The sequence below is a fragment of the Nothobranchius furzeri genome, chromosome 4 (genome assembly GCF_043380555.1).
Source record: "Nothobranchius furzeri strain GRZ-AD chromosome 4, NfurGRZ-RIMD1, whole genome shotgun sequence".
In the NCBI taxonomy this organism is placed as follows: Eukaryota; Metazoa; Chordata; class Actinopteri; order Cyprinodontiformes; family Nothobranchiidae; genus Nothobranchius; species Nothobranchius furzeri.
The window spans coordinates 68314552-68341767 of NC_091744.1; the positions used below are offsets into that span (position 1 = coordinate 68314552).

Consider the following 27216-nt stretch of genomic DNA (forward strand, 5'->3'; position numbering starts at 1 on the left):
CCCATAAGGCTCTAAAGTTGACAATAACTTAAAAAAGCTTTCAAGTTATTGTTAAAAATGAGTTTTCTGTCACTTTGAACTTTACTACACTTATTTTATTATTATCACCATTATTTAATAATTTCTGTGAGGAGAGACAGAATAGTTATTAGAACAGAAAGAGTCCGTTTCATTTCATCTGAAGAGATTTTGAGTCAGATTAGAAGAGACTGCGAAAACATCCATTAGCAGAGAATTCTAAAGAGAAAACGTTTTATGGTTTATTTATTTAATCAAGACAACAATGTCTTTATTTCCTTACTTTTTATTATTTTTAAGGCTCTGTAATGTGCGAACAAAATATTAAACTTCATCTTGGAAAATCTACATATATTTACAACCCACAGAAAACTAGATCTTTTTCCTTTGTCGTGCGTTTGCGTTGTTATCGCGAGGAACTCAAGATGTGACACAGAGCGAGAGCTTTTTTACGTCGACGCTTTCAGGGAGGCTCAGACACAGGGACGTACAGTATGCTGCCGCCCCCAAGTCCTCACCGTGGATTATCATTCAGTTACGAGTCTCCCCTTCAGTTTTATTCTTTTGTTTATTTGATTTAATAGAAAACTTAGCATCCGTTTCCCCCGCGTTGCCGCCGCCCACCGCGCATCTTTAACAGCTGGAGTCCCCGTTTCAGCACCTGGACAGCTCCCCGGGTCGTTTCCTTTTGTCGTCGGGGGGCGAAGGAGCTGATGGAGTTCCTGGTGTGAACGTGGGGGAAGCCCTGCGACCACACCGTGCCTCCCCCCTCCTTTAAGATGCCGTTATCTCGCTGATTCGGTGACAGCCCCCGTCCTCTCCGCCGAAGGATGGTGCTTCCAGCCCGGAGGTGTTTTCATCCAGCGCTGTCCTCTGAGAGGCGATACGGGTGCGTGGTCGGCGCAAATTCAAGGCTGATTGCAACCTACACACAAGACGATCTGAGCATCACTCATCACCATCATCATCATCATCTGCGAAGGGGGAGATATCATCACCCCTGGGGCAAAGGAGTCAAGACCATTCTATACACAATCTAGGATCCACACGAGAGGTTAATGTGTGTTTGTGTGTCGTTTTCATGCTTTTCTTGTGTGTTTGTGTTGAATATAAACAAGAAGGAGGCCTCTAAGCTCCACATGTTAACAGCCTCACCACTGTTTCTGCAAAGAAATGATTACTATTACCTCCTAAATGTGTTCAATCGTGAAAAAATAGGGCAGAAATAGCTTTCAGTGATTTACAACCAAAACTAAATAAGCTGTTCCTCCTTATGACTGTTGTTATTTAATAGGAGAAATTCAGCATGTAATATTTCCTGTTTATTCAACTCGAGAAATGCTTCGTTTGTACAACCATCTCTGGGTCTGTTAACCTAGTTGACTTTGTGCACATCTAACAACCAGATCATCTATTTTCTCTTCCCAAAGTCTATCATTTGAAGCACTGCAGCGAAACAACACTTTCAGCCCTTCAATGACTTGTGTTGATTTGTCCAGAGCAGTATTTATTCAGACACGCTTCACCACAGCTGTTGGCTGTGAATGTCTGAAGGTTTGTGTGCGGAGCCTCAGATCAGAAAGTGTGGTTTAATAACTCTGGTGCTGTCCTTTTGGTGTGTTCACCTGATTTAACACAGATCATTTATTTTATCAAATTTAATATTGTGGCTTTCTGTTGAGCAGCTGGATTGGGCTTTTCACTCCACAGACTCGGACATAAATGGCTCTCTATGCTGTGGCACAAAGAAACCAGCATCCCTCTGCACTTGCTATGCAAGAGGTGTGATGTTCCCGAGCTTGTGGTTCATGGAGCGGATCGTATATTGGAGGAGATTTCAAATCCACTACAGGAAAATTGTTTAACACTGTGCAGCTGGAGCCGGGGTTAGGGCAACATTCTCCCAGGATCAGCTTAAGAACTGATTTTTAAATGATAACTTGGTGACTTTTCTTTTTTGTGTGTTTCAGTATTTTGACAGATGCAATGACACTTTTAACCATTTTTCATCATTTTTCTCAACAGATAAATCTCACAGTTTATTTAATGTTGTTTATTTCTTTTAATCACACTGTTTTCTAATACATTTTCTGTACTTATAGGTGTGCTGCGGTAGCAAAATTATATTTCACACTTGGTCTTGGTGAGTGTGAACGTCTGCGAACAGCAACAAGACCCTGACATGAGCAACACACAGTGAGTAGAACATCTGCTGGAGTGTTGTGTGAATAAATCCTCCACACAGATTGTAACATTTCTGACTGGTCAACCTGGATCTGGATTTTTCACATGTGAGAATGCGAAGACAGAAATTCCCTTCTGGCTTTTCTCAGCATTCAAGGTGTTCACATGTCATCTTCTCTTATTAATAATTACTCCGTGTGTGTTCCTCCAGACATCTCCTGCATTCTGATTGCAGAAAGGTTTGAGCTAAGAAAAAAAGGGAAAAAGGGAGGAAGTTGAGTAGTGTGGAGCAGAGTGAGAGGTGAATGCAAAGTGTGTTCAGTCAGCTGCATCTTCTGCGAAGCGCAGGATACTGCCAACAGAGACTTCTGTCTGGGCTTCAGACCAGCAGATTATTTCAATTTATAGCAAATTTCTGGTCAATTTTTAGGAATTCATTTGATGAAAATCATCAACGACCAAGTAATAAATGCTGATGGTTTTTTTTTTTTAGTAGAGCCAAAAAAATAATAATAATAATTAAATAAATAAAACAAATAAAATAGAAGTCATCCCAGTGAGGGTTGGTGATGCTATGAAGTAACAGATAGAAATGCACAGAAATTTTTTTTGAAGGGCTTTTTTCCCAATCGCTCTTAGACGTGATCCTCCTGTAAAGCCTTAAGCTAGCCTTCGTGTTTCTGGTGTTTTACACCAGTGTAAATATGTTTATTAGACAATCTGATACGACAAAATCGAAGGATTGATTTGACATGTTTTATTTAACATTTGAAATAGGTCATTTTAAGACACTTAAAGGCATACTATGCAACTTTCTTCATGTTTTTTAATAATTTTCTTGGGCCAGTAGGTGCTAAAATGACCCTTTAATTCAATTCAGTTTATTTATTGTTTATATTTACATTGTCAATGAAATGTTACTCAGATCCCATCACTCCCTGTGATCAGAATACCGCACTTACAACTTCAGAGTGCCCGTCTCTGGTAGAAACAGTAAAGTGGAGCCGACATGCTAGCATAATTCCAGCACGTTTCCTGCATGTTTTAGATTAACACAGCTGATAGGTTTGATTTAGTGATGCCTGTAGACACTAATTAAAGTTGAAGAGAAATTTCAGCAGTTAGATTAAGAAAAAAACAAATGCACAGCGAAGTGAGGTTATCTTTTTGTTTTTACTAATGGACACTAGGGGGTGCTAAAAGCAAACCAAAACTGCTTAGTATCCTTTTAAAGAAACACTGGGAAATTTGAGTGTTACTGGAGACAAATACAGTCATTTTCACTACCAAAGGTTCAATTTAAAACTAATCTGAAATATTCTGGAGTAGCTTCAATTTAAAGTATAAATGGCAAATGTTTATGATCTTTTAAACTTGCATCAAATTCGCCAAAACCACAAATGATGGATGTCACAATGTCAGTTTACAGTCATGGACTCAACCATATTGGCTCGTGATGGGGAAGGCTGTTGTTGGTTTACCATCCAGGAAACAGCAGGGAACACCTCAGCTAGTAAAAGCTAACCATTAGCATTAGCAACTCCACCACACAGAAATTTTGCCACATTTTGAGGAGAACTACCTACAATTTTAGTTGTGTGGCTTATACCAACGAAAAACACAGTTCCTGTGGAGGTGACTGGGTAGGATTGTAAAATAGAGCAGCATTATTTATTTATTCATTCATTCATTCAGTCCGTCATTCATTTGGCCATAACATTGCACAGAGCATAATCAGAGGAAAAGAAAAGCAAATAACCAAAAGAAAGAAACAAGATAAGAAACAAGATAATCACAAATATGATTCCTGATTCCTCCTGTGAAAGAGCCAATTCACTTGCTCATATCACAATTTGTTGAAGTTTACCTCATTAAAGCCTACCCAATACATTATGCAAAATATTTTCCACTGTTCTGAAGCAACAATCTGTGTCGATACAGCTGAGATCTAAACAAGGCAATATAAACACGGGTCAAACATCATGTGCTTGGTATTTTCCCAAACAATTGCAATTTAGATGCTTTCTGAATGTTTTCGATGAGTACAAGTTTTTTTAATCCATCATCATCATCGAGACAATTCCTTAAACTCCCTCCTCTTACTGAAACACATCGTCTATATTTATTGGCCCACTTTTTTTATTTTATTTGAACATCCCAGTTTTACTTGGAATGTATCCACTTTATCCGTATTCAAACATCTTTGGATATTAGGTAGATGATTAACATGGTGTGTCTAATACACCACAGTCAGAGTGTGCTGATTAACAATAATACGGTAGAATTTTAAAATGTTTAAATGGTTTGTTGGTGCATAATAGTTACATGATTCATACGTCAAACTGCCTTTTCTTGAACTAAGAAAAAACGATGTAAATTTGCTGTTTCATTTTCTCCCCATATTTCCACATAATATCTCAGATATGCAAGGATAAATGCATTTTATAGTAAAATCATTGATTTTGTATCTAAAACAGGTCTAATTCTACTCATTAATTGAAAATTATTTGATATTTTTTGCTTCTAATATTTTATAAGCTGCTTTTAAATGCTCAACAATAATTCCTAAGAATGTATTGGTTTGTACTTGTTCAGTTTAGGGTTTTGATATTAATATTTGACCATTTATTTACCTATTTCCAAATATTATTTATTTTGTTTTTGTCAGATTCATCAAAAATTTGTAATAATCAAACCACCCTTTTACAACTGCAAGTTCTTTCTGCCAACAAGTTTATTTAGGTCGCCTGAGCAATAGAGGCACAAAAAATTCACCTTATCCAGGACCTCACAAAAATCATTAATATACATAATAAATAGTTTGGATCCCAAAATGGAACCTTGTGGGACTCCATGAGTGATGAACTCCTTTTTAGAATCTACATTATTTATGTGCACATACTGGTCTCTGTTGCTGAGGCAGCTTTCCAACCAAGCATTGGCGGTGTCAGGAGTACCATGTCTTTGAAACTTTTAAAGAATTTGAGTGGTCTATAGTGTCGAAAGCCTTACTTTAATCAATACAGACACCCAGCATATTTTTTTCTTTTACTGCAATTGTAATATTCTCAGCTAAGGTCATGACCGCCATCAGGGCAGATCTGTTTGATCAAAAACAAAACTTTTGACAAGTGATAAAATTCTGATGACAAGCAAGTTTTCTAAAATCTTGGGGAGTTGTGAAAGAAGTGAGATGGGTCTGTAATTCATAAATGATAAATAGGAATTTATTTTGCTGTTTTCATTTTTATTGGAAAAATGCCAGTACTAAAAGACTGATAGCAAATGTATGTAAAGGGTGTGACAATGTGATGAATAATTTACTCATGTCTAAATTGCAACAATGCGTATTATTAATTATCTTCAACAGCTCTTATATAACAAAAATAGTATAATGGATCCTATAATTAATCTAAATGTCAGCTTTCTTTTTTAAAATGTCACCTGCTAATGTGATTCTGTAGAAATAAATGGCTCATTTGATTAAAAAATAACCCTTTTTGCAGGAGCATTGGATTACGGTGCATCAAACACTCAGCTCCAAATAGTTAGAGGAGATGGAGCAACAGACAGCTGACTAAATACATTGTTGACGGTGAAACCGATGCTCTCAGCAAAGCAGCAGGTCATCAGGAAGCAGCACAGTCCAGTGAAGTGACAGAAACAGAAAATAGCTGAAGCATCTCCCGTCATCACAATGATAGATCACAACTGTAAGTGTTCTGTTTTATGTTGTTTGGAGATCACACAGTTTTAGTGTTCTTGACTAATACTTTCAAGTTTTAATTATATGTTACAGTAGAAGCTGTATGATGCAATAAAAGTTGACTTGTTCACTAAGCTCAAAATTCCATTAAAGCTTATTTACTCACAGAACACTGAAACAAACATGGCTGCCGGATGTGGCCCCTGTGATGCGAGTCAGAGTTGCTTTTAGCAACATTAACCTGTTTTGATGCAAACTTGTAACACCTCCTCCCTGAAGCCATTCTGTGTTATTCCTTTCTTGGCTTCCTGGTGGCATTTATTAGTATCACATTCCTGTGAAAACAGCCTGGCCTTTAGATGGTGTCGTCAGAGTATGATGCTCCTTGCTCCCTCCTCAGGATGACAATCTGCCATTCTCTACTGCATTTTGTGGCTCCTGGCCATCTCTGGTTGGCTGGAGGTGTGATATTGATGCACTAAACACTTTGTGTCTGTCGTGAAGGATCAGTGCCCTGTTGGGGTTGGTCACTGGGGCCAAAACTGAGTGGAAAAACAAAACAGTTTTATGTAGAGGTAAAAGGAAGTGAAAATGCTTTTTTTAAGCTTTGTGAATATACCAAAAACTTCAATTTCTAAAGAGAAACTCAAGAAACATTAACATTTACCAAAAAGTGGGTTTGATCACTGATCTTCCTGCAAATGTTTTGTGTCATTGTCTCACCTTCGACACAGAGGTTTTAGGGTGCACCTGCCCTCTGTCTGCTATTCAGTACTGCCCTGTAATCAATGCCTTCCTCTGCTGATAAGTACTCCAGTTATGGATGCCTCCGCACTCACTGCACTGAATATAAGGTGTGTGTGTGTGTGTGTGTGTGTGTGTGTGTGTGTGTGTGTGTGTGTGTGTGTGTGTGTGTGTGTGTGTGTGTGTATGTGTGTATGTGTGTGTGTGTGTGTGTGTGAGTGTGTGTGTGTGTGTGTGTGTGTGTGTGTGTGTGTGTGTGTGTGTCCTGTTTCAGGTCACCCTATTCTTGCCCGCGCTTGGCTGAGCTTGCAGTTTTGCAGCTCTCTCTACATATTCAAGTTCACCTGCAGATAAAACAATACTTGGACAGGTTCTGCCAAGTTAAGCAAAGCTAAATATACTGATAAACTATAAAACTGCAAACATGGAGTTCGTTGACTTATTATAATAATTTTTTATTTTTTATTTTTTAACTTCTTTGCGCCGTGGAAAAGAAAACTCAGAGGTTTGAAACAATTGGATTCAATATTCCTTTTTGTGGGTCTGTACACCATCATTGTTTGTGCCATGAGGAAACTGCTTTTCCATCTGTCTGAATTTTGTTTTTGTTTTTTTTTTTTTTTTATTAAATTGAATATAACGACCAGGTCATCTATAATGGATTACCTTTAGAAATGAACCTAAACAACAGTTAAATAACATTTGCAAGCTTAAACTAGCTCTCCATCAGTCAGTTTTATAAGCCAAAATTTTGGAGTAATATTAGACAAGATTTGACCAGAATGGCTAAAATTAGGGATGGACAATATATTGGCATCAATATCTGTGTCGGCAGATGTTAGTCATTTTTTAACATGTCGGTATCGGTTTGATAAATAAAACCAAGCCAATATTAATGACCGATATTTTTTTCCATCTTGTCTCCATTTGTTTGCCTGTTTCAGAGGGTGAGGGGGGTGATGTGTATTTGTTTAGTCATGTGAACAGTGAATGTAATCATCTCAGAACCGTAAGTGTGTGTGTTGTGTTTACATAATAATGTAAATTCAGCTTTAATAATTTATTTCTATACAAAATCTGCTGATTTTAGAAGCTTTAATGTCAGTATATTGGTATCGGCAAATATCGATCATCGGCCATAACAGTGATATTAATATCGGATATCGGTATCGCCCCCAAAATTTCATATCGGTGCATCACTACTAAAAATCCATTACTCCTCAACTTAAGCTGATCTAAATTATGAAAGACAACGTGCATAGTGCATTCCTTCAACTGATGCTAATAAAATCTAGGTTTAAATCTTTTATGCAGTGGTGAATAGCAACCCAAAAATGTTCTGACCCTTTGAAACAAGATGGGAATGCAAAGATTTGTCAGCATTACAGTTCTTTTTTTAACACAGCAAAAGTGTTGTTTTTACCTTGTGTTTGCTGACATTTCGACAATCACTGTAGCCTTCCTCAGAGCTTTGTCGCTGTTGGTGGCATCCCTTCTTTTTCTGTTTATCAGCGAACGATGTCGCCCTCTGCTGATCGCGCTCTCCTGGCTGCATACATAAAACACATAACAGAAAAAATAATGGCAACAATGAAAAATACAACATAAACACACAAACAACACCATACATCTCAGTTAGAAAAAGTCTAGTACACCCAAAAGACAAGATACCAGTAGGACATAAGTTTTGTACAGATACCATGGAAACTATGCAATAAAACATACATAGAAGAAACCGGATGCCAACTCAACACACGAACAATAAAACATTGAAAAGAGTGTGAGAAAGAAACAAATAGAAGACACACAAGAGCCACGAAACAAGAAGCAGAAAGTACAGTAAAGAAATCAGCCATAACAGACCACTGCACAAGGAAAACCCACATAATGGACTGGAAAGGAACCCGGATCATAAACACTGAACACCAGAAATAAAAAAGGTGGATTAAGGAAGCCATAGAAATAAGAAGACGTGGACACACAACCATGAACAGAGACAATAGAGTCTACACATTGGATCACATATGGGATTGTGTCATCAGCGAGGAGAGCGCGGGCAACAGAGATGTCGTCCTCTGCTGTCCACTAGTGATGGGATTTATGGCTCTTTCATGGGAGCCATTCATTAGTCGGTCGTTTACCTCAAAGAGCCGTTCAAAAGACTGGCTCCGTTGAACGAAGTGAAGCCAAGAGTGTGTGTGTGTGTGTGTGGGGGGGGGGGGGGGGGGGTGTCACAGCAGTGGGTGGGGTTTGAGCGGGTGAGTTTGACCGACTTCCGGGGAGGTTTGTTAAGATGAACGGCTCTCTGCAGGGACCCAGCTCTCATCATTCACTTTGAAAACCCGTTCAAAAGATTCGATTCGTTTGTGAACGTCACATCACTACTGCGCACTGATAATCGAGAAGGAAGTGATAATCGGAAACTTCAGCAAAAAAGGGTAAAAATAACACTTTTGCTGTGTTAAAAAAGAACCATAATGCAGTTGGATGAAACACACAGAACATACAAAAGATGCAAAGATTTATATATTTAAAGGACAAGAAACTTCAGATGCTTTGAGAGACAAGTTGTTATTTGAATAACAATGAAGAAAAGAGAAATTTCACCTTTGATTTGCTGTTGTGTGTTCTGTGTCACAGCGCTCCTCTCCAGGTTGGAGCCTCAGAGCTGGAGGTCATCTCCCAGCAGGTGGAGGAGGATAATCAGTGCGTGGCTCCAGTTCAGCTTGTCAGCTTCACCTACAGAGACTTGCCTTTGGCAGCTCTGGACATATCCCTTGCTGGATCCCAGCTCATCTCCAACCCAGATGAGGAAGACAACAGAGAGGGGTGAGCCAATTTTCACCTATCAGCTTCACTTCACTTTCTCCTATTTTACTTTTTCTGTAGCTTAAACATGAACTGTTATTGTTTTGTACTGAGGAACATGTTCAGCATTTAAAAATATAAAGGTTTGTGAATGTTTTGAATCATCATTGAAAATACGCAAAAATTTTGAAACAAATCAGAAACGCGCACATCTTCGAGATCTTTCCATAATTTATTTATGTACTAAAACGACTCAAATCTAATTACATATTGATTGATGTTCTGGAAATTTGCTCCCGCTGTAAAGAAGATATTAAATCTGAGATATTGGGTCTGCTTTTTGTGTCAAAGGGCTACGGTCTTAATTAAGTCGGAAAAGCAATTACTGCAATCTGTAATCTACCCTCCCAGTGAAAAGGCTTGTCCATCGCCTATATTTCCTCATTGTAATTAAACCAGGTGTGTTGAATCCTGCTTTGTTTTATGCTGGCGTTTGCAAGATGAGGACATTTGGCGTTAAATGAATTTGTGTCACCATGTTAAAAGGGCATTGTCTTCGCTTGTGTGCTCTTTGTAGCTTAATGACACAGCAATTTCTCTCCTCCACACAGAGTTCGTGTTCATACTGTCGATAGCTGGCCGAACCAAAGAGCGTTGTTAGTGCCGGAGCTTTTCTGAAATGTTAGAGCCTTGTTGTGGTGCCCATTAGAGCTGCTTGTTATGGGGCTTCTGTTGTTTTGTTATCGCCACAGTGCCATGCTGCAGTCCCAAAGTTCTCAGGATAGTACACCCCTCCCCGAGCATCCCTGCAGCAAGTGTTCAAGGCACTCTCTCCACTCAGAAAGCCTGACTTTCAGTGCTCCTGGCATGCTGTGATGTTGGCATCCATGCAGAAAAAGTAGGCAAACAGCTTAAGCTTAATTAGTGTATCCAGCATGTTGCCATTGAAAGCTCTGATGCAGCGTGTCCAGCCGGACGTCAGCCTGGGTCCGGCTGATGGCTCCATGGGATGGATGACGGGAACAGATGGGTCCTGTCCCAAACCACCACTCTGTCTGCCTCATTCTGGAAATAGAAAACAGACATTTGAACCAATGCTGCAGCAAAGGATCTGACAGCATCACAAAATTAACACCACACCAGGAACTTTATTAAAGTTGGCTGTGTGCAATGGAATAACCCTGCTTCACCATTACTTCCTTAGCAAAGCATAATACGTCAAAAATGTGAAGTTTTAGTTTAATAGAGAGCAAAGAGTTTTGATTGCAGACTAAGACAAGGTGGAAGTATCAAGTAAACCTGTGAAAAGTAATGAAGTCACTTACCTGTGGAGGTGTTACAGTATATCCGGTGAGCTCCACTGGTTGGAATTCCTGATTCTCAGGTCAAAGGCATTCCAAGACGTCACAGTTTCATGCTATCATAGTTCATTCAGCTCAGCCACTGGATACTACTCCCTCCGTGACTCAGCTGTGGAATGTCTAAGGAATGATAAGATGATACGCAATCACCTAAACTCCAGAGTTGCGTCAGAGAGATTTTCCCCATTATTTATAGTTCTTTTGTTGCTCTCTTTTTCTATTTTGGACATGTTCTTACGATTTTAAGTTCTGTCCTTGTACTTCACTTCTACGTTATGTTGTTTGCATTGTCATCAATCAGGCAATAAAGGGTGCCTCTATTTTGATTTTTGACAGTGAAAATATCATATGTTGTTTTCTAATTTGTGAAAAGTTAGAAAAACACATCTAACATCCTGGAACATCTGAGGTGGAGATTGTTTCAGAAGAGCTGAAACGACCAGACAGAAACCTATAAAGCTGCTGACCAAATCACCTCAAATTGCTCTTTTTGATGAAGACGAACAGCGACTCTACTCTAAGCTCCTTCCCCCCAGCCTTGAGGATGAATCCAGCCACTCTGCTGAGGAAACGTATTCTTTCTGACATCAGGATCATAACGGAGAGGATTGGATTGTAGATCAACACATCACTTGCGAGCAACCGGTAGCGACGCACTTGAAAGTCACTCGCCTAGAAGCAGCCAGCGAGGCATACTGCCTGACGCATAATTATCAAGGGATGGCGTTTAAATTTGATGGCAAGCTGTCCCTGTTTTCTGTAAAATCTAATCTAAAATGAGCATTTTGTGGAAGTCAAATAAAAATCTGATATTGCACAAAACTTTCGGCAAACAGGTATTGCTGGAAATATGCTGATTCAAAGGATACTTTGCAACTTTTTCATATTTTTAAATAATTTTTTAACCCTCTGGAGGCAGGCGTTGCAGATTTGCAACAGTTAAAACCTACCTACCTGTTTACTCCACATACGTATTTCTTGAGCATTTTTTAAACTCAGAAGTACCCCTGAAGGACCTAGCTGTTCGTCCTTTTATCAAAACATATTTAGAGCCTGAGAGGGTTAAATCATTTTCTTGTGCTAAAATGACCCTTTACAGGGTTAATGAAAGGCCGCCCAGCCCCTATCATCCCCTGTGGTCAGAATTCTGCTTTTGCAACTTCACAGTTGCCGCTTGGTCTGTTGGACTTGGAAAAAATTGAGCTGACACACCTGGCTCTGCAGTCTGGTTCCAGCACATTTCCTGTATGTGTTAGATCTTGAACACAGCTGATTTGTTTGATTTAGAGATGAATCACTCCAGCAATGTTTATTAGTGGAGAAAGTTTTGTTACCATTTGTTACAAATCAGTAAATGCATTTTTTCCTCATGGGCTTCTGTAGAAGGAAACATGTCATCCAAAATGGCGTTGCCCAGAAACTCAGACCCGCTCCTATGTGTTTTTTAACAGATTTCTATGGTTATATGTTATGAAACTGCCCATATTTTTTATCAACTGGGAATCTTTTAATTCATTTACAACATTTCGATGGATATTTGCAGAGATTAATGGTAAAAACTACACATCGTCACTTTGAGGTCATAACTACAATTTTATTTAGCCAATTCTCTGCTTCTGACATTCTGAAAGATGTGTCCGACATAATTGCTCTAAATATAATCTTAGATATTCCTGCCATGTGTGGTGTGTTAAAAGCGCTTTAGTCAGAAGCAAGCCAGGCTCAGATCCTGAATCAGAGTTTTCAAATGTGTTGGATTGTCTTGGACCAATTTTCAAGGACAAATAAACGTGCTGCCTGTTGAATGACGTGCAGTCATTCAGAAAACGAGGTGAGAGAAGTGAGCGGCATCACAATCACAATCAGAATCAGAATCAGAAAACTTTATTGGTCCCCAAGGGGCAATTAATTTGTAGCTTACCACAAGATCAACATTGTGAAAAACACAATCACTCACTTATACAATCCATCAAACAATCCATCACACAATCACATGTGTGTCACTACCAACATCCCGAAAACATCATAAGTGAGCAGTAGCCCTCTAAAATGGGCACATACTTAAAGGCCAATGTTATTTAGCCACCCTTCCCGACTCAGAGTTAAGCAGTTCAATAACTGATGGAACACAGGAGTTGGCGAAACGGTTTGTTTTCCGATAAGGTACATAAAAAGGACATCAAAACAGTGTTGTCTGAAAACTTGACCAAGAACCTGTTGTTCTGAGTGATCCGGCAACTATCTGTGTACAGAATGAACAATAAGGGGGACAGAACGCACCCCTGAGGAGATCCGGTGTTGGACATTGATGTCAGGGACATTTGACCGTTCACAAACACTCGCTGGATCCTCTCCGTAAGAAAGTTCAAAATCAATAAAAGAAGCTGATCAGGCAAATTAAAGACAGTGGCAAGTCTTTCAGTCACGATGTGGGACTGCATCTTGTTAAAGGCTGAAGAAAAGTCTGCAAACAAGAGTCTTACACAAGTCCCCATTCTATCAAGGTGCCTGTAGACCGTGTTCAATACAAAAAGCCCTGCATCCTCCAAACCGTTGTTTTGCTGATAGGCAAACTGAAGTGGGTCAAGTTTCCCCTCTGTCAGAAATAAAATTTCAGATTTTAAAATTTTCTCAAAAGTTTACATCACAAGAGGTGTGAGTGCTACTGGTCTAAAATCAGACAGTTCCTTTGAAGTACTTGATTTTGGGATTGGGATTATAATTAAAGTTTTCCACAAAGTTGGAATCTGACCCACTTCCACACATGTTTGAAACAATCTGCTAAAAACACCGCGCAATTAATTGGCACAGTGGTGCGGGGTGCGGCCACAGATGGCGTCAGGGCCCCTAGCTCTCCCCCACCTTTACTTCTAAGTAAGGCAGTGACTTGGTCTTGTGAAATTTCAATTCCCTCACTAGGTTTGAGGGATTCCTTACAGACCCCAATCTTTCCAAGAAGGTCCCCCCTCTCGAACCGACCAAGAAACGAATTAAAAATAATTGGCAGATCAGAATCAGCTACTCATTTCACACTGATAGGTTTCGTATCCTCTTTTTGGTGATTACATGACGCCATACATTTGATACCCTTCCAGGCTGCCCTAAGGTCACCATCGCTATACTTTTCTTCTATTTTATCCTCACACCGGTGGTGACCAAGTGCTTTGAGAAGCTGGTGCAAAAACATATCAAGGACTTCCTCCCACCCAGCATGGATCCCTGCCAGTTTGCATATAAAGCAAACAGGTCTACTGAGGATGCCATATCTAATGCTCTCCACTCCTCTTTGCAACATCTGGAGAACCCCGGCACCTCCGTTTGAATGCTTTTTATTGATTTTAGCTCTGCTTTTAATACCATTATCCCGAACATCCTTGTAGCCAAGTTGATTAACCTGAACCTCCCCCCTACCACCTGTGGCTGGATCAAAGATTTCCTCACCAATCGCCCACAGGCTGTCAGGTTTGGTGACAAGCGGTCATCCACTCTGATGCTCAGCACTGGTTCCCCTCAGGGCTGTGTGCTAAGCCCCCTGCTGTTCACCATCTACACCCATGACTGCATTCCTATTCATCGCTCTAATAAGATTATTAAGTTTGCAGATGACACCACTCTTGTAGGTCTTATCCATAACAACGATGACGCAGCATACAGAGATGAGGTTTGCCATTTATCAGAATGGTGTGATGATCATAACCTCTCTCTTAACATCAAGAAGACCAAGGAGATGGTTATTGACTTCCGAAGGAGTAAGGATGCCCCCCGCCCTCTCTGCATTAAAGGAGCTGAGGTGGAGAGAGTTCCCTCCTTTAAGTTTGTCGGGATTTACATCTCTGAGGATCTGTCATGGACAATCAATACCACTGCCTTGGTCAAAAAAGCACAACAGCGGCTGCACTTCTTGAGAGTCCTGAAGTGGAATAGGCTGCAGACCAACCTCTTGGTGTCTTTTTATCGAGCAGTCATTGAGAGCATGATGACTTACGCTATCCCTGTGTGGTACGCGGGGTGCACAGTAGCTGATAAAAATAGATACCAGAGGGTCATTAGAGCAGCGGAAAAGGTGATTGGATGCACCCTTCCCTCCTTGGACACTATCGCCCTGCAGAGGTGTCTCACTAGAGCAAGGACCATCTCCAGGGACATTTACCACCCAAACCACTACCTTTTTGCCATGCTGCCATCTGGGAAAAGGTTCAGATCCCTCAGCTGCAGGACCGACAGACTGAGGAAGAGTTTCTTTCCCTGGGCTATTAGAACCCTGAATGGACAGAAAAATCAACCCTATTGATATTATTTATTGTATTTTGTAATGTTTTTGTTTTTTTATTGCATGGTGCATATTGTACTTGTTTTAACTATTTTTCTTAGTATTTTTAGCGGATGCCTAATGTGGAGCTCTAGGAAATTTCGTTGAATGTGCAATCATTTAATGACAATAAAGGATATCTAATCTAATCTATCTAATCTAATCTAATCTAATCTTAAATTTCCGTTTAGCTTTTCTGATCTCATCTCGTACTTCTCTAGAGACTGCTTTTTTCTCAAGGTGATTGCCACCAGAGGAATAAACCCCTTTCTTTCCATTAATGATTAGTTTAAGCTCTTTGTTTACCCATGGTCTGTTATTTGGATAAATAACAACAGTCTTTGAGTGAACCAAAGAGTCAACACAGAAAGTAATATAAGATGTCGCACAACTCATTAATGTTCTTGCATGAGTTAAAAAAGCAGTTCCGATCTGTACACTTAAAGCACGCTTGGAGTGCTGAGATGTTATCCAATGACCAGCACTTCACTGATTTCTCCTCTCGTGCTAGTCTCTTGAATGCAGGAATATAGCGGAGCAAAAGATACACGCAGTTATGATAGGACGATCCAAGAGGAGGAAGTGACAGTGATTTATTTGCGCCACTCACTGAATCAAAACATAGATCCAGGGTCGTATTCCTGAGTGTTGTGGTTCAAGGACAAACAAGCGTGCTGCCTGTTGAATGTGACGTGCAGTCATTCAGAAAACAAGGTGACAGAACTGAGTGGCATGCACCCACTCCACCATGTTTGTTTATTCCAAAATCGTGTTTTATCTAGCAAGATGTATCACCTGCACGCGTTATGCTGGCATGTGTGAAATCGGTGGGTGTGTAGTGCGTAGTTTTGTCGTGTTGCTGCACATCACACACTGTATGACCATGTGTGTGGTCACTCAAGTTTGGAAATTGGCAGACAATTCGAAAATCCTGGCAGGCTTTAGTGATCCCGCCAATTTTTGAAAGCACATCGGTACAATCAAAGTTGCTTTGAATTTAACAACACAAAAGTTAGTTTTGGAAATGTAGTACCATGTCTACTTAACCCTCTCAGTCTCAAAATAATTTTTGATGAAAGGACGAACCACTAAGTCCTTCAGGGGTACCTCTGAGTTTAAAAAAATGCTCATGAAATACATATGTGGAGTAACCAGGTAGGTAGGTTTTAAGGCTGCAAATCTGCAACACCTGCCTCCAGAAGGTTAAAAGGCAGAATACTCCATCATAGACTTATACTCCTGAATTAAAAGTAAAAGCAGATCCAAGCTTATTTTTGGCTCAAAGTTTCCTCCAGATCGCCTCACTGTCCTTTAAAGCAGTAATCTGGGGGTCCCGACCCCCACAAAGGGGCGCCAAAGCCTCTCATGGGGTCGCCAGGACCTCTCCGCTTTAAGGGGTTAAAACTTCATTTATTACTTGTTTATAGCCTACATTGTGCTCACATTTTTTTTCCTGAGTGAAAAGTTTACTGATATTAAGACAGGAAATAATTAGTACAGAAAGAGTAACACACTTTTAAGAACATTTTGCTCAGCTCACTGTTTTATTTTCAAGTGTCAAAAGTTCATTAAAGATAGGACTGGTTGATTAATCACAGCGTTTACAGTAAATAATCTAGTATAAGCAGTAATATACACATTTAAGTACATTTTGCTCAGTGTATTTTTTATTTGTCAAATCAATCATTCCTTTCAATAAATGTTTATCAATGTTTGCAAGAAACAATGTGTTCAGAAAAGTAATACAAACTGTCAAGCACATTATGCTCTGTTTGGTTTTGTTAATGACTCTGTTCTGTACTGGAACCTACTATTACTGTTATCTATTGAATCAAAGCATATTAAAATGTGCTTGAATAATTTTGTCATTTCTTAATAATGTTTGTACTTGAAGAGAGAATGGGAGGGGGTCGTCATAAATTTTACTGGTAAAAAATGGGGTCCTTTGGGAAAAAGGTTGGGAACCACTGCTTTAAAGCAGTAGCATATGCCACTGATCTTCAGACTGGGAGGTGTGAGATGAAAGATGGTTCTCATGGATCCACCAGCTTCTTTAACTGGAGAAGACACAAGAAGAGGGTTTGGAAAACGATGGAGAGAACGACCTCCCTCAACAGTTACATTCTCAAAGATGGCAGCGATGATAAAAGTCAAGATGTAATTCAAAATTGACTGATTACAAAACAGATTATTTTTCTGCCACATTTCATCCACTGTAAACAGAAACTGATCGAGTGTGTTGAAAGCTCAAGATTGAAATGAGATGTAACAATTTTTAAATAAAGCGATGGAGGATGTTAGCAGAGTAGGAATCTTGGTAGGATTTCATGGAGGATTGTGTAGCGTTGTTAATCTACACAACTAGAATTTAAGCTGTTGCTATTCAGCTTTGTTAAATTCTGAGAAAGATCAAACAAACTGGTAGTAAAACTTGTATTATATATATATACATGGATATTTATGTAATCGATAGAGGTTCATACATCAACTGGCTTGGTCTATATTTAATCAAAAGATTAATATTTAATTTGAGAGATTTAAATTAATAGCAAAAGTTTTGTTTTGATTCAGAAGATCTAAAGAGATCTTTGCGCGTTCAATGACCAAATATACACCACTCTGCATTTTATTCAAAGAAGAGTAAGGTTTAAAAAAAGTTAAGAATTTATTATTAACAATTTAAAGATGACAATTTCAAAGACAATTCATAAATGACAGTTTATAAAAGCTTTGGTATTAAAACTTGGTATTAAAGCAATCTGTGTCTGGATGAAACTAAAAATGAAGTGTGTGTGTTTGAGTGTGTGAATGTAGGTCTCAGACGGGTTTTATCTTAGACAGAGAAAAATGCATTCTGGGTGAAAGAATTTGGTTTGCAGTGTAGCATTATGGATTTATGCTCTTTTATGAAAGAGAAACCATGCTACGTATTAATTCGGAATATTAATTTTAATAAATCAATAACCAAATTTTATATTGTTCAGAAGACTCAAAGGTTGTTTTCATCCATAAACTGCCGATAATATCTGAGTGTCTGTGTTTCAGTTCAATGAGGAAACAAGTTTGAAGGATTAACAGTTTTAATTCTTCAAATTAAACTAATGATTTTGAAAATTGACAAACAGGAAATAACAATCACATTGGCAACTTTGTGGGACAATCTTTTAACAGTTTATATGCTGTTCTTGCTCAAATAGACCTTCTGGTGAATTTATGAAGATTGAGAATGTTGTGACATGAATGCGCGTGTGAGTCTGATTTTGCTTCAGGAAGAAACAGGTGTCTGAGTGAAGTGATGGTTTGGATAAACTTAGGTCTTATCAGAGAACTGCATCAAACGCTAAAACCGTGCTCTGTCTCACCGAACTCATGTGGACCCTCTTTCGGATCCGGGCCGTGGAGGATGTTGTGGTTCATCCAGATGACACCGGCGGCTGACAGGAGACGTAGGTGTCGAACGGAACCGGTCCAGAGTTGCCCTCGGTACACGTGGATGGTAGAGCGTTTTATCGATGCGCTTTCTTAAGTTAATTCACTCAGAAATCAAAAGACTCGGTAATGAGTCTTCGTTAGAAGTCGCGATTCAGCTATTCTGCCTGGCTTGGCAGAAACAGCGTGAAAGGGGGGAAGAACGAGCCAACAGGCTCTGCCCCCCCTTTGGTTTTCAGGTCTGTTCTTTCCCGTTGTCCAACACGAACTGACTCATAAAACTGAAAACTTACCAAAAACCTCTCTTCTCAAAGCAAAACATGTGCGTCATCAAATGTGTCTGGAGTTTACTGTGGGCAGATGTGTGTGGGTGTGTGTGAATGTTTGTGTGCTTGAGTGTGAAGGTCAGTACCACACATTCAACATTATCTACTTAAGTGTGGATTCATTAAACCATTATAATTACCCCAAAGCATACTAGTCATTCATTTGATTAAACACATTTATAATGAGCAAAATGATAATGGTTATTTTAACATTAAAATCACGAAAAAGAAGTTTAAACTTTATGTTTTGACTTGGTCTGGGTACAACTCATGTAAACACATCTTCTGGTAGACTGCAGGTGGCAGATGTTATGGTTTCCTCCCAGACTCGCTGGCGTTCAGGTCTTAATCTGTGGGTGAAAGTTCTCAGCGACCCAGCTATGACCCAGCTGCGTCCAACACCACCATTGTGACAGAAAACCCATATTTCCTCACGTTACAGCAGCTAGGCTAAATTATTTCTTAATGGAACAGGCATCCAGACGCAATCTTGTGTTCTACCTCACCGTTCAGACGACCCTCTGTTTGGATACGGAGTTCAAGGGAGAATGTTGATCAGCCTCTGGGTACTCGGTCCGGTAGGGTAGACCAGTGGTACCGACTCTCTGGTCCTAGAGTTGCCGCAGGCACACAGGTGTGGAAGTGGTTTGTGTCTGAGCAGATTCTTAAGGAATCTCGCAGCGTCAGCTTGTTGCAGATGGCGTTTCTGTTGAAGCAATTCTATCGGCATGACAGAAAAGCTTTAGTAGAGGTTTCGAGCGGCCGACCCAATCCTCTGGACTCTCATTGCCACAGAGAGAATTTTGGTGAGCTCAAGAACTGAACTTGAACTGAGGAGTTTAGGTTTTAAGAGACGGCCAGTAATCTTATTCTAACGAATTAGATTTTGACATGTTAGAGGGTAGGACTTATCATACCTCAGAACGCGCCTTCCCAAGATAGAAAGCTCTGGTGTTATGGAACAAAGACATGTGAGTGCAGTTAACTTTAACCTGATTTCTGTGTCCTGCATGGTGTGTACAAGTGCACATGATCTTCTTGTACCTGTTAAACATTACTAATTATCATAAATAATAATTATTATTAACCAAAGAATAATAATTCATTTCAGTAATTAAATACATTTATAATGAACCTTGATGATTATTTATGCACCTTGTAATAGGACAGTGAAAAGAGTTTTTTTTAAATGATTCTTTTAAATCTTGAAGTGTCGTTCGTCTTGCGGATGGAACAGCAGTCAGATTAAAGATGGTTTACAGCAGACTTTGTGTCTCCTGTGATGGACAATCTGTAGACAGAAGTACAGCCAGGACAGCTTGACCCAGCTGAGGAAGTGTGACCTTTGGGTCACAAATGAGGCCATTCATGTCGCTACAATTGTAACGAGGATGGATGCAACATTAGGATTTTTTTCCCACCCCAAACACAGAAAAACAGACTTCTCCATCAAATCGGCTCTCCTGCCGGCACCATGCGTGACACAGTAGATGACATTTCAGCTTGGTTTGTTAATATTCACAGACACGCAAATTGTGAGATTGCCTTTTTAGGCCGACAGCATGGAAGATCAAGTGTCTTAGTGAAAAAAATATTTATCAGAGATAGCTTGTCTGCTGCTCTGCACATGGAGCCCCATCCATCTCCATTTGTCAGGTATCGGTAGCTTGTTTCTGTGGAAAAGGCTGGTGCTGTGCTCCCTGTGTTGTAGGTGGTGTTCCACTGTAAAACCCAAGAATTTAAAAGGAGCGTTCAGATCCTCTTACATAGGTTTTGAAGAAAGGTTATGAATAATTAGGATGTTATCTGCTGTAAATATTTTCTCTGAACTATATCAATTTAGAAAAATAGAGATTTATTCTGAACAGACTGACAAGCTAACAGAGTCTGAGCGTGGCAAAGAAGACCTCAGATTTCAAAAAGATCATAATAGTTGATGCAAACAGTTTTATAAACCTTTATTCATAGCCAATCACATTTATGATTATTTGCTGCTGAAATTAGAGGAGCTAGCTCTCTGTAACGTTTCCTGTTGGAGTTTTATTTTTAAAACATCTACCAGAATAATAAAATAATGTCAGCAGAACTCAGTCTAGGGCAGACATTCCTTACACTCGTAAGCATGAATAACATTCTTCACCACAGCTGCCCTCAATGGTCGTCCAGCCTCATCTGCAAACAAGTGCTAAACAGCTTAGATTGTTTTGCATCTTTGTTGCAGTGTCCACCTTGCCCATAATGCACCCCGACTGCAACAGAGACCTCGAGTCAAACCAAGAATACCATACCGTACCATAGTTTATTTATATAGCACGTTTAAAACGCAGCATGGGAGCTGCCCAAAGTGCTGCACAGGCTAAAACAAAACACGACCATCCTAAGAAACTAAAACAGAAGATAAAAATACCAGTCAAAGCAGATAAAACATGATGAATACAAAATTATAGAATAGAAAAAAAATCAACACAACTCAAATTTCTCAAAGGTTTCTGTCTTCTTGTTGTCTTATGACAAATTAGCTCATTGACTACCAATATACTACCTTTGGAGCCTATACCGCAGCAGAATGGTGTTCATATTCTATAATATAATATATACATATAGTTATATTATAACTATGAGATGGCAACACAACTTTGCCTATAAACCTGTGAAGTCTGCACAACTGTCTCTGTCCTGAAGAGGATCCCTGCATGAGTGTCTGCGAGGGCTTTGGGACCACAGAAACACCCTCTGCTCAATGGGGTTAGTGCGATTGGTGCTTTCACTTTAGTCTCCAAAAACTCCAATACAGATTTGTTGTTTGTCATTTTTTTGAAAGAGTTTAAGGAGGGTGATGAAATTTAACTAAATATAGAAATTGTGTTATTTTTCTGTCTGTTTGAGGCTAATTTGTGTTTCTCCTAAGTGAGGTTGTTCAAAGAGCTATCTGGGTATGGTGTTCGCTGGTAAAAAATCAATCAGTATCACATTACTTTAAAAGATTTGAACCATCGCCTAATTGGGAAATAATGTCGCTGTTTTAGGTGATTTGCTTAGATGGAAAGGCTGTAATGTTTTTTTTAAATAAAAACTAAAACCAGGATTTAAATGGATCTCACTTTTCAATCCACCATCTGTCTGAGGGATTTGTTGTACTGAGATGGTAACGCTCCCAAAAACGTAACTGCTTACCGACTTTTAGCTGAGCAAAAGTAGACTTTCTTCCTTCTGATGACTTAAATACAACCAACAAGCAAAATTAAGTAGAAATATGTCTTTATTTGCATCCTTTTTAGGCAGAACTTTGCTTATGTCTAGTATGGTGTAAAAAAAAAAAGATTCACATCAATGAATGAGTATAAATATAGCAGAAAACCGCAGTTCAATATGTTTAATTATAAACTCATTTTAGGTTTTTATGATTCACACATGAAATTTACTTCCAATATGCTGATCCATTTTAGTTCAAAACCTTTTAAACAAATGTGCTTACCACGGCGCTTTGGACCTTTATTTTTATTTGATTAAATCTGAACACTTGAAGATCAAATTAAAATTGTGCACATTCCTGCTAATGACAGTAAAAATAGGTGGTTCAACTGGGTGGTGTGGGTTTCACTTGTTTCTGGAAGAGTTTATGTTGTGTTTAGTCTCGTCCGATACGGAGGTCTACGTGATGAGGCCTCTCCGTGAAAGAGCCTAACGTCATGTCTGTGTGAATGTGACCCCAACAGGGCGAACAGACCCTTAAATCAGGGATGGTCGTCATGCATAATGCATTTGTCCTCTCTGAGCAGCTGGAGTGGTCCTTCTGCATCATCTACAGTGAGCCATTGCTTCCATTGCAGGTCACTATTGATCAGACTCATGATCTAATCACCTCACTCGGCTCGGCATCGATTTCCCCTTAGTATGTTACCGCTGCGTGCACTGACTGGCTGAGGTCCCCACGCACCAACCTGCATATTTCATTAAATCTGTATGTGTGTGTGTGTGTGTGTGTGTGTGTGTGTGTGTGTGTGTGTGTGTGTGTGTGTGTGTGTGTGTGTGTGTGTGTGTGTGTGTGTGTGTGTGTGTGTGTGTGTGTGTGTGTGTGTGTGTGTGTGTGTGTGTGTGTGTGTGTGTGAGGAGTGTTTGAGGTATTGCTCCTTTGATCTGACCCGGCTGTGACCCTGAACTGGAGGGTTTTTCTCTTTTTTTTCTACTCCTCTGTCTATTTAGCGTGCCCCACCGCAGAAGCAATCTCACTTCCTCATAAATACTTCAGGTTCTCGGTGTTCGAGGTTTAAAGAGATCTGCCTAAAATTAAGTTTTTGAGCATGAAGCAATCCATCACTGCCATTTGCTCTGCTCCCAGCCAGGAGTTTTCTAACAAGTTTATTAAATTAATACATTTTTTGCCAAGCTTGAGGGAAAGGTTCTGAATGAATTATGATTTCTCATAGCATGATTTAAAGTGTGCCTTTCAAACCTGACCCAAAGCGAGATGTTTCTGTTTGAGATCGGGGTTTTGCTCACGGTCCATGAACATCCTGTGACAGTGTGTTGGGTTTGACATTGTTTTCTGGGAGCAGATTAGGCTATGTAGTATCTGCTAATGAAATTATTACCCTTCACCCCCTCTTCGTCACCTCTGGCTCCTGATCTGCCAGCGCCGTCGTGCATGAGAGGATTGGAGCAGGCTGAGTGCATCGGATGCTCTCTTGGCAGGAGCTGAGCGAGTGGCCGAACTCCAGCACCTCTAACCTTCGATGTGGCTGAACCGGATGTTTAGATGTTCTAACAGCAAAATGGCTCCATCAGTAAAGGTCGTTCTTTAAAACTATTTACACAACAAAGCAAAAAAAAAAAACTGAATGATTTAAACTTTGTTACGTCCATCTCACCTAAACAAATAAGCTCTTATGGCTGCCTGTACCATTGTCTTGTTTATGTAATTTTAGAGTTACCTTCAAATAACTGGAATTTGATCATTTTTTCTTCTAAAAAAAGTGAAATCATTACTTGCCTGTAGGAATGTGTTAATAAAAGTGCAGTTTACCTTTACCTTGGGCAAAAAACTAAATTTTAGTCATGTCCGATATTATCGATCTACCGATATAATTGCCTGATATTGGTCTTGAAATGTAATATTAGAAAATATCGGTATCGATTTTTACTCCTGTGGTGACCCAATTTTGACAGACCATGCATATAATACATATTAAACTCTTCGGCTTCATCTCCTCTCTATCAATATTTTAAAAATATTACATATCTGATGTTTAGTTTTTTGAGATAATTTAAATTTATATGATGCAACTAGGAACTTGCCCTGTGTTTCTGTCCATGACAGCACGTAGCTAGCTAGCCAGCAAACAACCAACTAAAAACAAATACAAAAATCTTCACCCAAGGCTTGCTATCTTAAAGGAAAACATTTATAAATGTTTTATTACCAAAACTACATTAAACAGAAACAGAAAAAATACATTACTGACTATTACAGACGTCTTAGCGTTGCGCTTAGCCATTAGCCTAGCTTAGCATGTGTACGCTCACACTGCTTATGTTTTATCAACTAAGTAACTTTTACACACACCCAGCATTCCCTTACCAGGGGCGTCGGGCTGGGGGGGGGAAAGGGTACCGTTTACCCAGGGCCCACTGCAGGGAGGGGCCCTGAGATAGCTTTGAATAAAAATGTTTTATTGTTGTTGTTTTTCCCCCCAACTTACTTAATGTCTTAATAAACTTCCCTTTACCTGGATAAAGAGGTTAAGAAACAGAATTTCGCCTTAAAAATAATAACTGAATAATCTCTGAGGCATCTATCACCCCTTAAAAATGTGCAAAGTGGTTTAGTCCACATCAGCGGCCAGGGGCTGCACTGCCGCATGTACAGCTATGAGACATCGCAGATGCCGACAGCCAGAGCTGGAGTCAGGAGAGTCAGTCATGTCTTTTCCCAAGAAAGGGAAATCTGGCTTCCAGAAAAGAAAAGAAAAGAAGGAGAAGGAGGAAAATTAATTGAACAGATGCAAGTAGAAGGACGGTGAGCAGCAGCAGCAGAACACAGTTTTAGCTGATATTAGCTAGCTCTCAGAAGCTGCATTCATGTTAGGTGTTCAGTGTTAAACGCCTTTAGTTTCACCATCAAGATCAAATATAAATTAATTAGTGTTATCAGTGAAAACACTAATTAATATATATATATATATAAATCAGAATTATTATCGCGGGCGGCCACCGCCAATTAATTCGCGGACCTCGCAGTAAAAACAGGTTCACTCTGTGTGGATATTTCAGCTCCTTCCCAGTCATGGACCAGGACAAACTTGGTATCGATGGATTCGTGGTAATCTCAGGAATGAGAAGCTGCCACTGTTTTTCATATAGCATGATGACACTGGTGTTAGAGGATTGTTATTGACTTGGTTAGATATTTTAAGCCTATTTTAAATTTCTTTATATTTGATCTTGAAAACAGACAATCGTATAATTTGGCTGATAATGCAGGGATTATAAAATTTAGAGTACATTACATTCACAGAGAGAACCTGGTTTATTTCATGTCATATGTATTTAATATATCAATATATATCAGCAAAGCTTAACATCATGAACCATGACAGACATGACTGGAGAGCAGATAAAGATATCATGCCAGGCACTGATGAGAAAATATTACAAGGATCTCACAGCTGAATTTGAGAATGAGATGCTACACCTGAGAACAATATATGGTGCCACATTCCCACACATTCGGTCTCCTCTTGAGCTGCTTAATGCCATCTACAGGATGCAATTACAGAGCATTTTTGGAGAAGTTTGTATTGGACTGAGGATTTTTTGCACACTACCTGTGACTGTTGCTGGGGGTGAATGGGCTTTTAGCAAACTGAAACTGGTGAAAAATTATTTGAGATCAACAATGTCCCAGGATAGACTGAACAGCCTAGCTCTTCTTTCTATTGAAAGCCAATTAGCCAAAGGATTGGACTTTAAAGATCTCATAAGTGATTTTGCTAACATGAAGACCCGTCAGTCGGCATTTACTGGAAAATAAATTCCAGGATTTTTGTTTGAACACATTGTTGGCAAATAAAAATAATTATATGTGAATTTTGGGCATTTCGCTTTTATTATGCTGGCATTTGTATTTGCTCAATAAAGAGGTTAAACTAAGATCATATTTATTATCTTGTCTTATAGCATGACAAAAAATGTGGAAGAGAGATATTAAGTAATTGGGCATGGGGGCCCACCTAGAAGACTTGTACCTAGGGCCCAGAATTTGGTGCTACGCCACTGTCCCTTACATTGATACTTCCAAAGACAAATGTTCTCTATGGCATGAACAAGCAAAGTCAGCATGTTCATGATCCATTTATTATTTCCCTTTTGCCTAAATGTAAGATGTAAACACACCGAGCAGAGGTCCAGTGGAGAAAACGGAAACGGCATCAGTGAGAGCTGAGTAGGGAGTGCTCGCTCACTAAATGAAGTTTTTCACTGACAGTATAACAAAGATTGTAACAACAATGTCTCACTTTTATCCATTTTCAAAACCTAAAACTGTTTTACTTTTTTATTATTAATTCACTTGTAATATTTATTATCTTATTAATCAAACTGTACCGTAGTTAATCTACGTAACTAGAATTTAAAGCTGTTTGCTATTCAGCTTTGCTAAATCCTGAGAAAGATCAAACGAATTGTAATGAACTTATATTATATATATATATATATATATATATATATATATATATATATATATATATATATATATATATATATAAAAGTTCATTACAATTCATTTGATCTTTCTCAGGATATATCCACGGAAATTTATATAATTGATAGAAGTTCATACACCAACTGGCTTGGTCTATATTTAATCAAAAGATTAATATTTAATTTAGGAGATTTAAATTAATAGCTAAAGTTTATTTATTAATTCAGAAGATTCAAAGAAATCTTTGCTCGTTCAGTGACCAAATATACACCACTCTGTGTTTTATTTCAAAGAAGAGTCAGGTTTAAAAGGTTGAGAATTTATTACTAACAATTTAAAGATGAAATTTTAAAAGACAATTCATAAATAACAATTTATAAAAGCTTTGGTATTAAAACTTGGTATTAAAGCAACCTGTGTCTGGATGAAAACTAAAACCTAAATGTGTGTTTGGATGTGTGAATGTAGGTCTCAGAAGGTTTCTATCTCAGAGAGAGAAAACGCGTTATGGGTGAAAGAGTTTGGTTTGCAGCTAAGCTAAATTATTTCTTAATAAGAAACAGTCATACAGACGCAATCTGTTGGAAGTGTCTACCTCACCCAGTTGGGAGACCCCCATTTGGATCCGAGAT

The 27216-nt window shown here is 39.1% G+C and overlaps 1 protein-coding gene across 1 annotated transcript in view; it reads left to right on the forward strand.

Moving 5' to 3' along the window:
• Positions 1–294: 294 nt before the first annotated feature.
• Positions 295–27216, forward strand: part of tmem266 (transmembrane protein 266) — a 43743-nt gene continuing 16821 nt past the window's right edge. Inside the window, exons 1-3 of the mRNA XM_015964473.3 lie at positions 295–1072; positions 2121–2214; positions 9293–9481. Of these exons, the coding sequence (XP_015819959.1) occupies positions 2201–2214; positions 9293–9481 (203 nt within the window). The 5' untranslated portion in view covers positions 295–1072; positions 2121–2200. The remainder of the gene's footprint in view (positions 1073–2120; positions 2215–9292; positions 9482–27216) is intronic.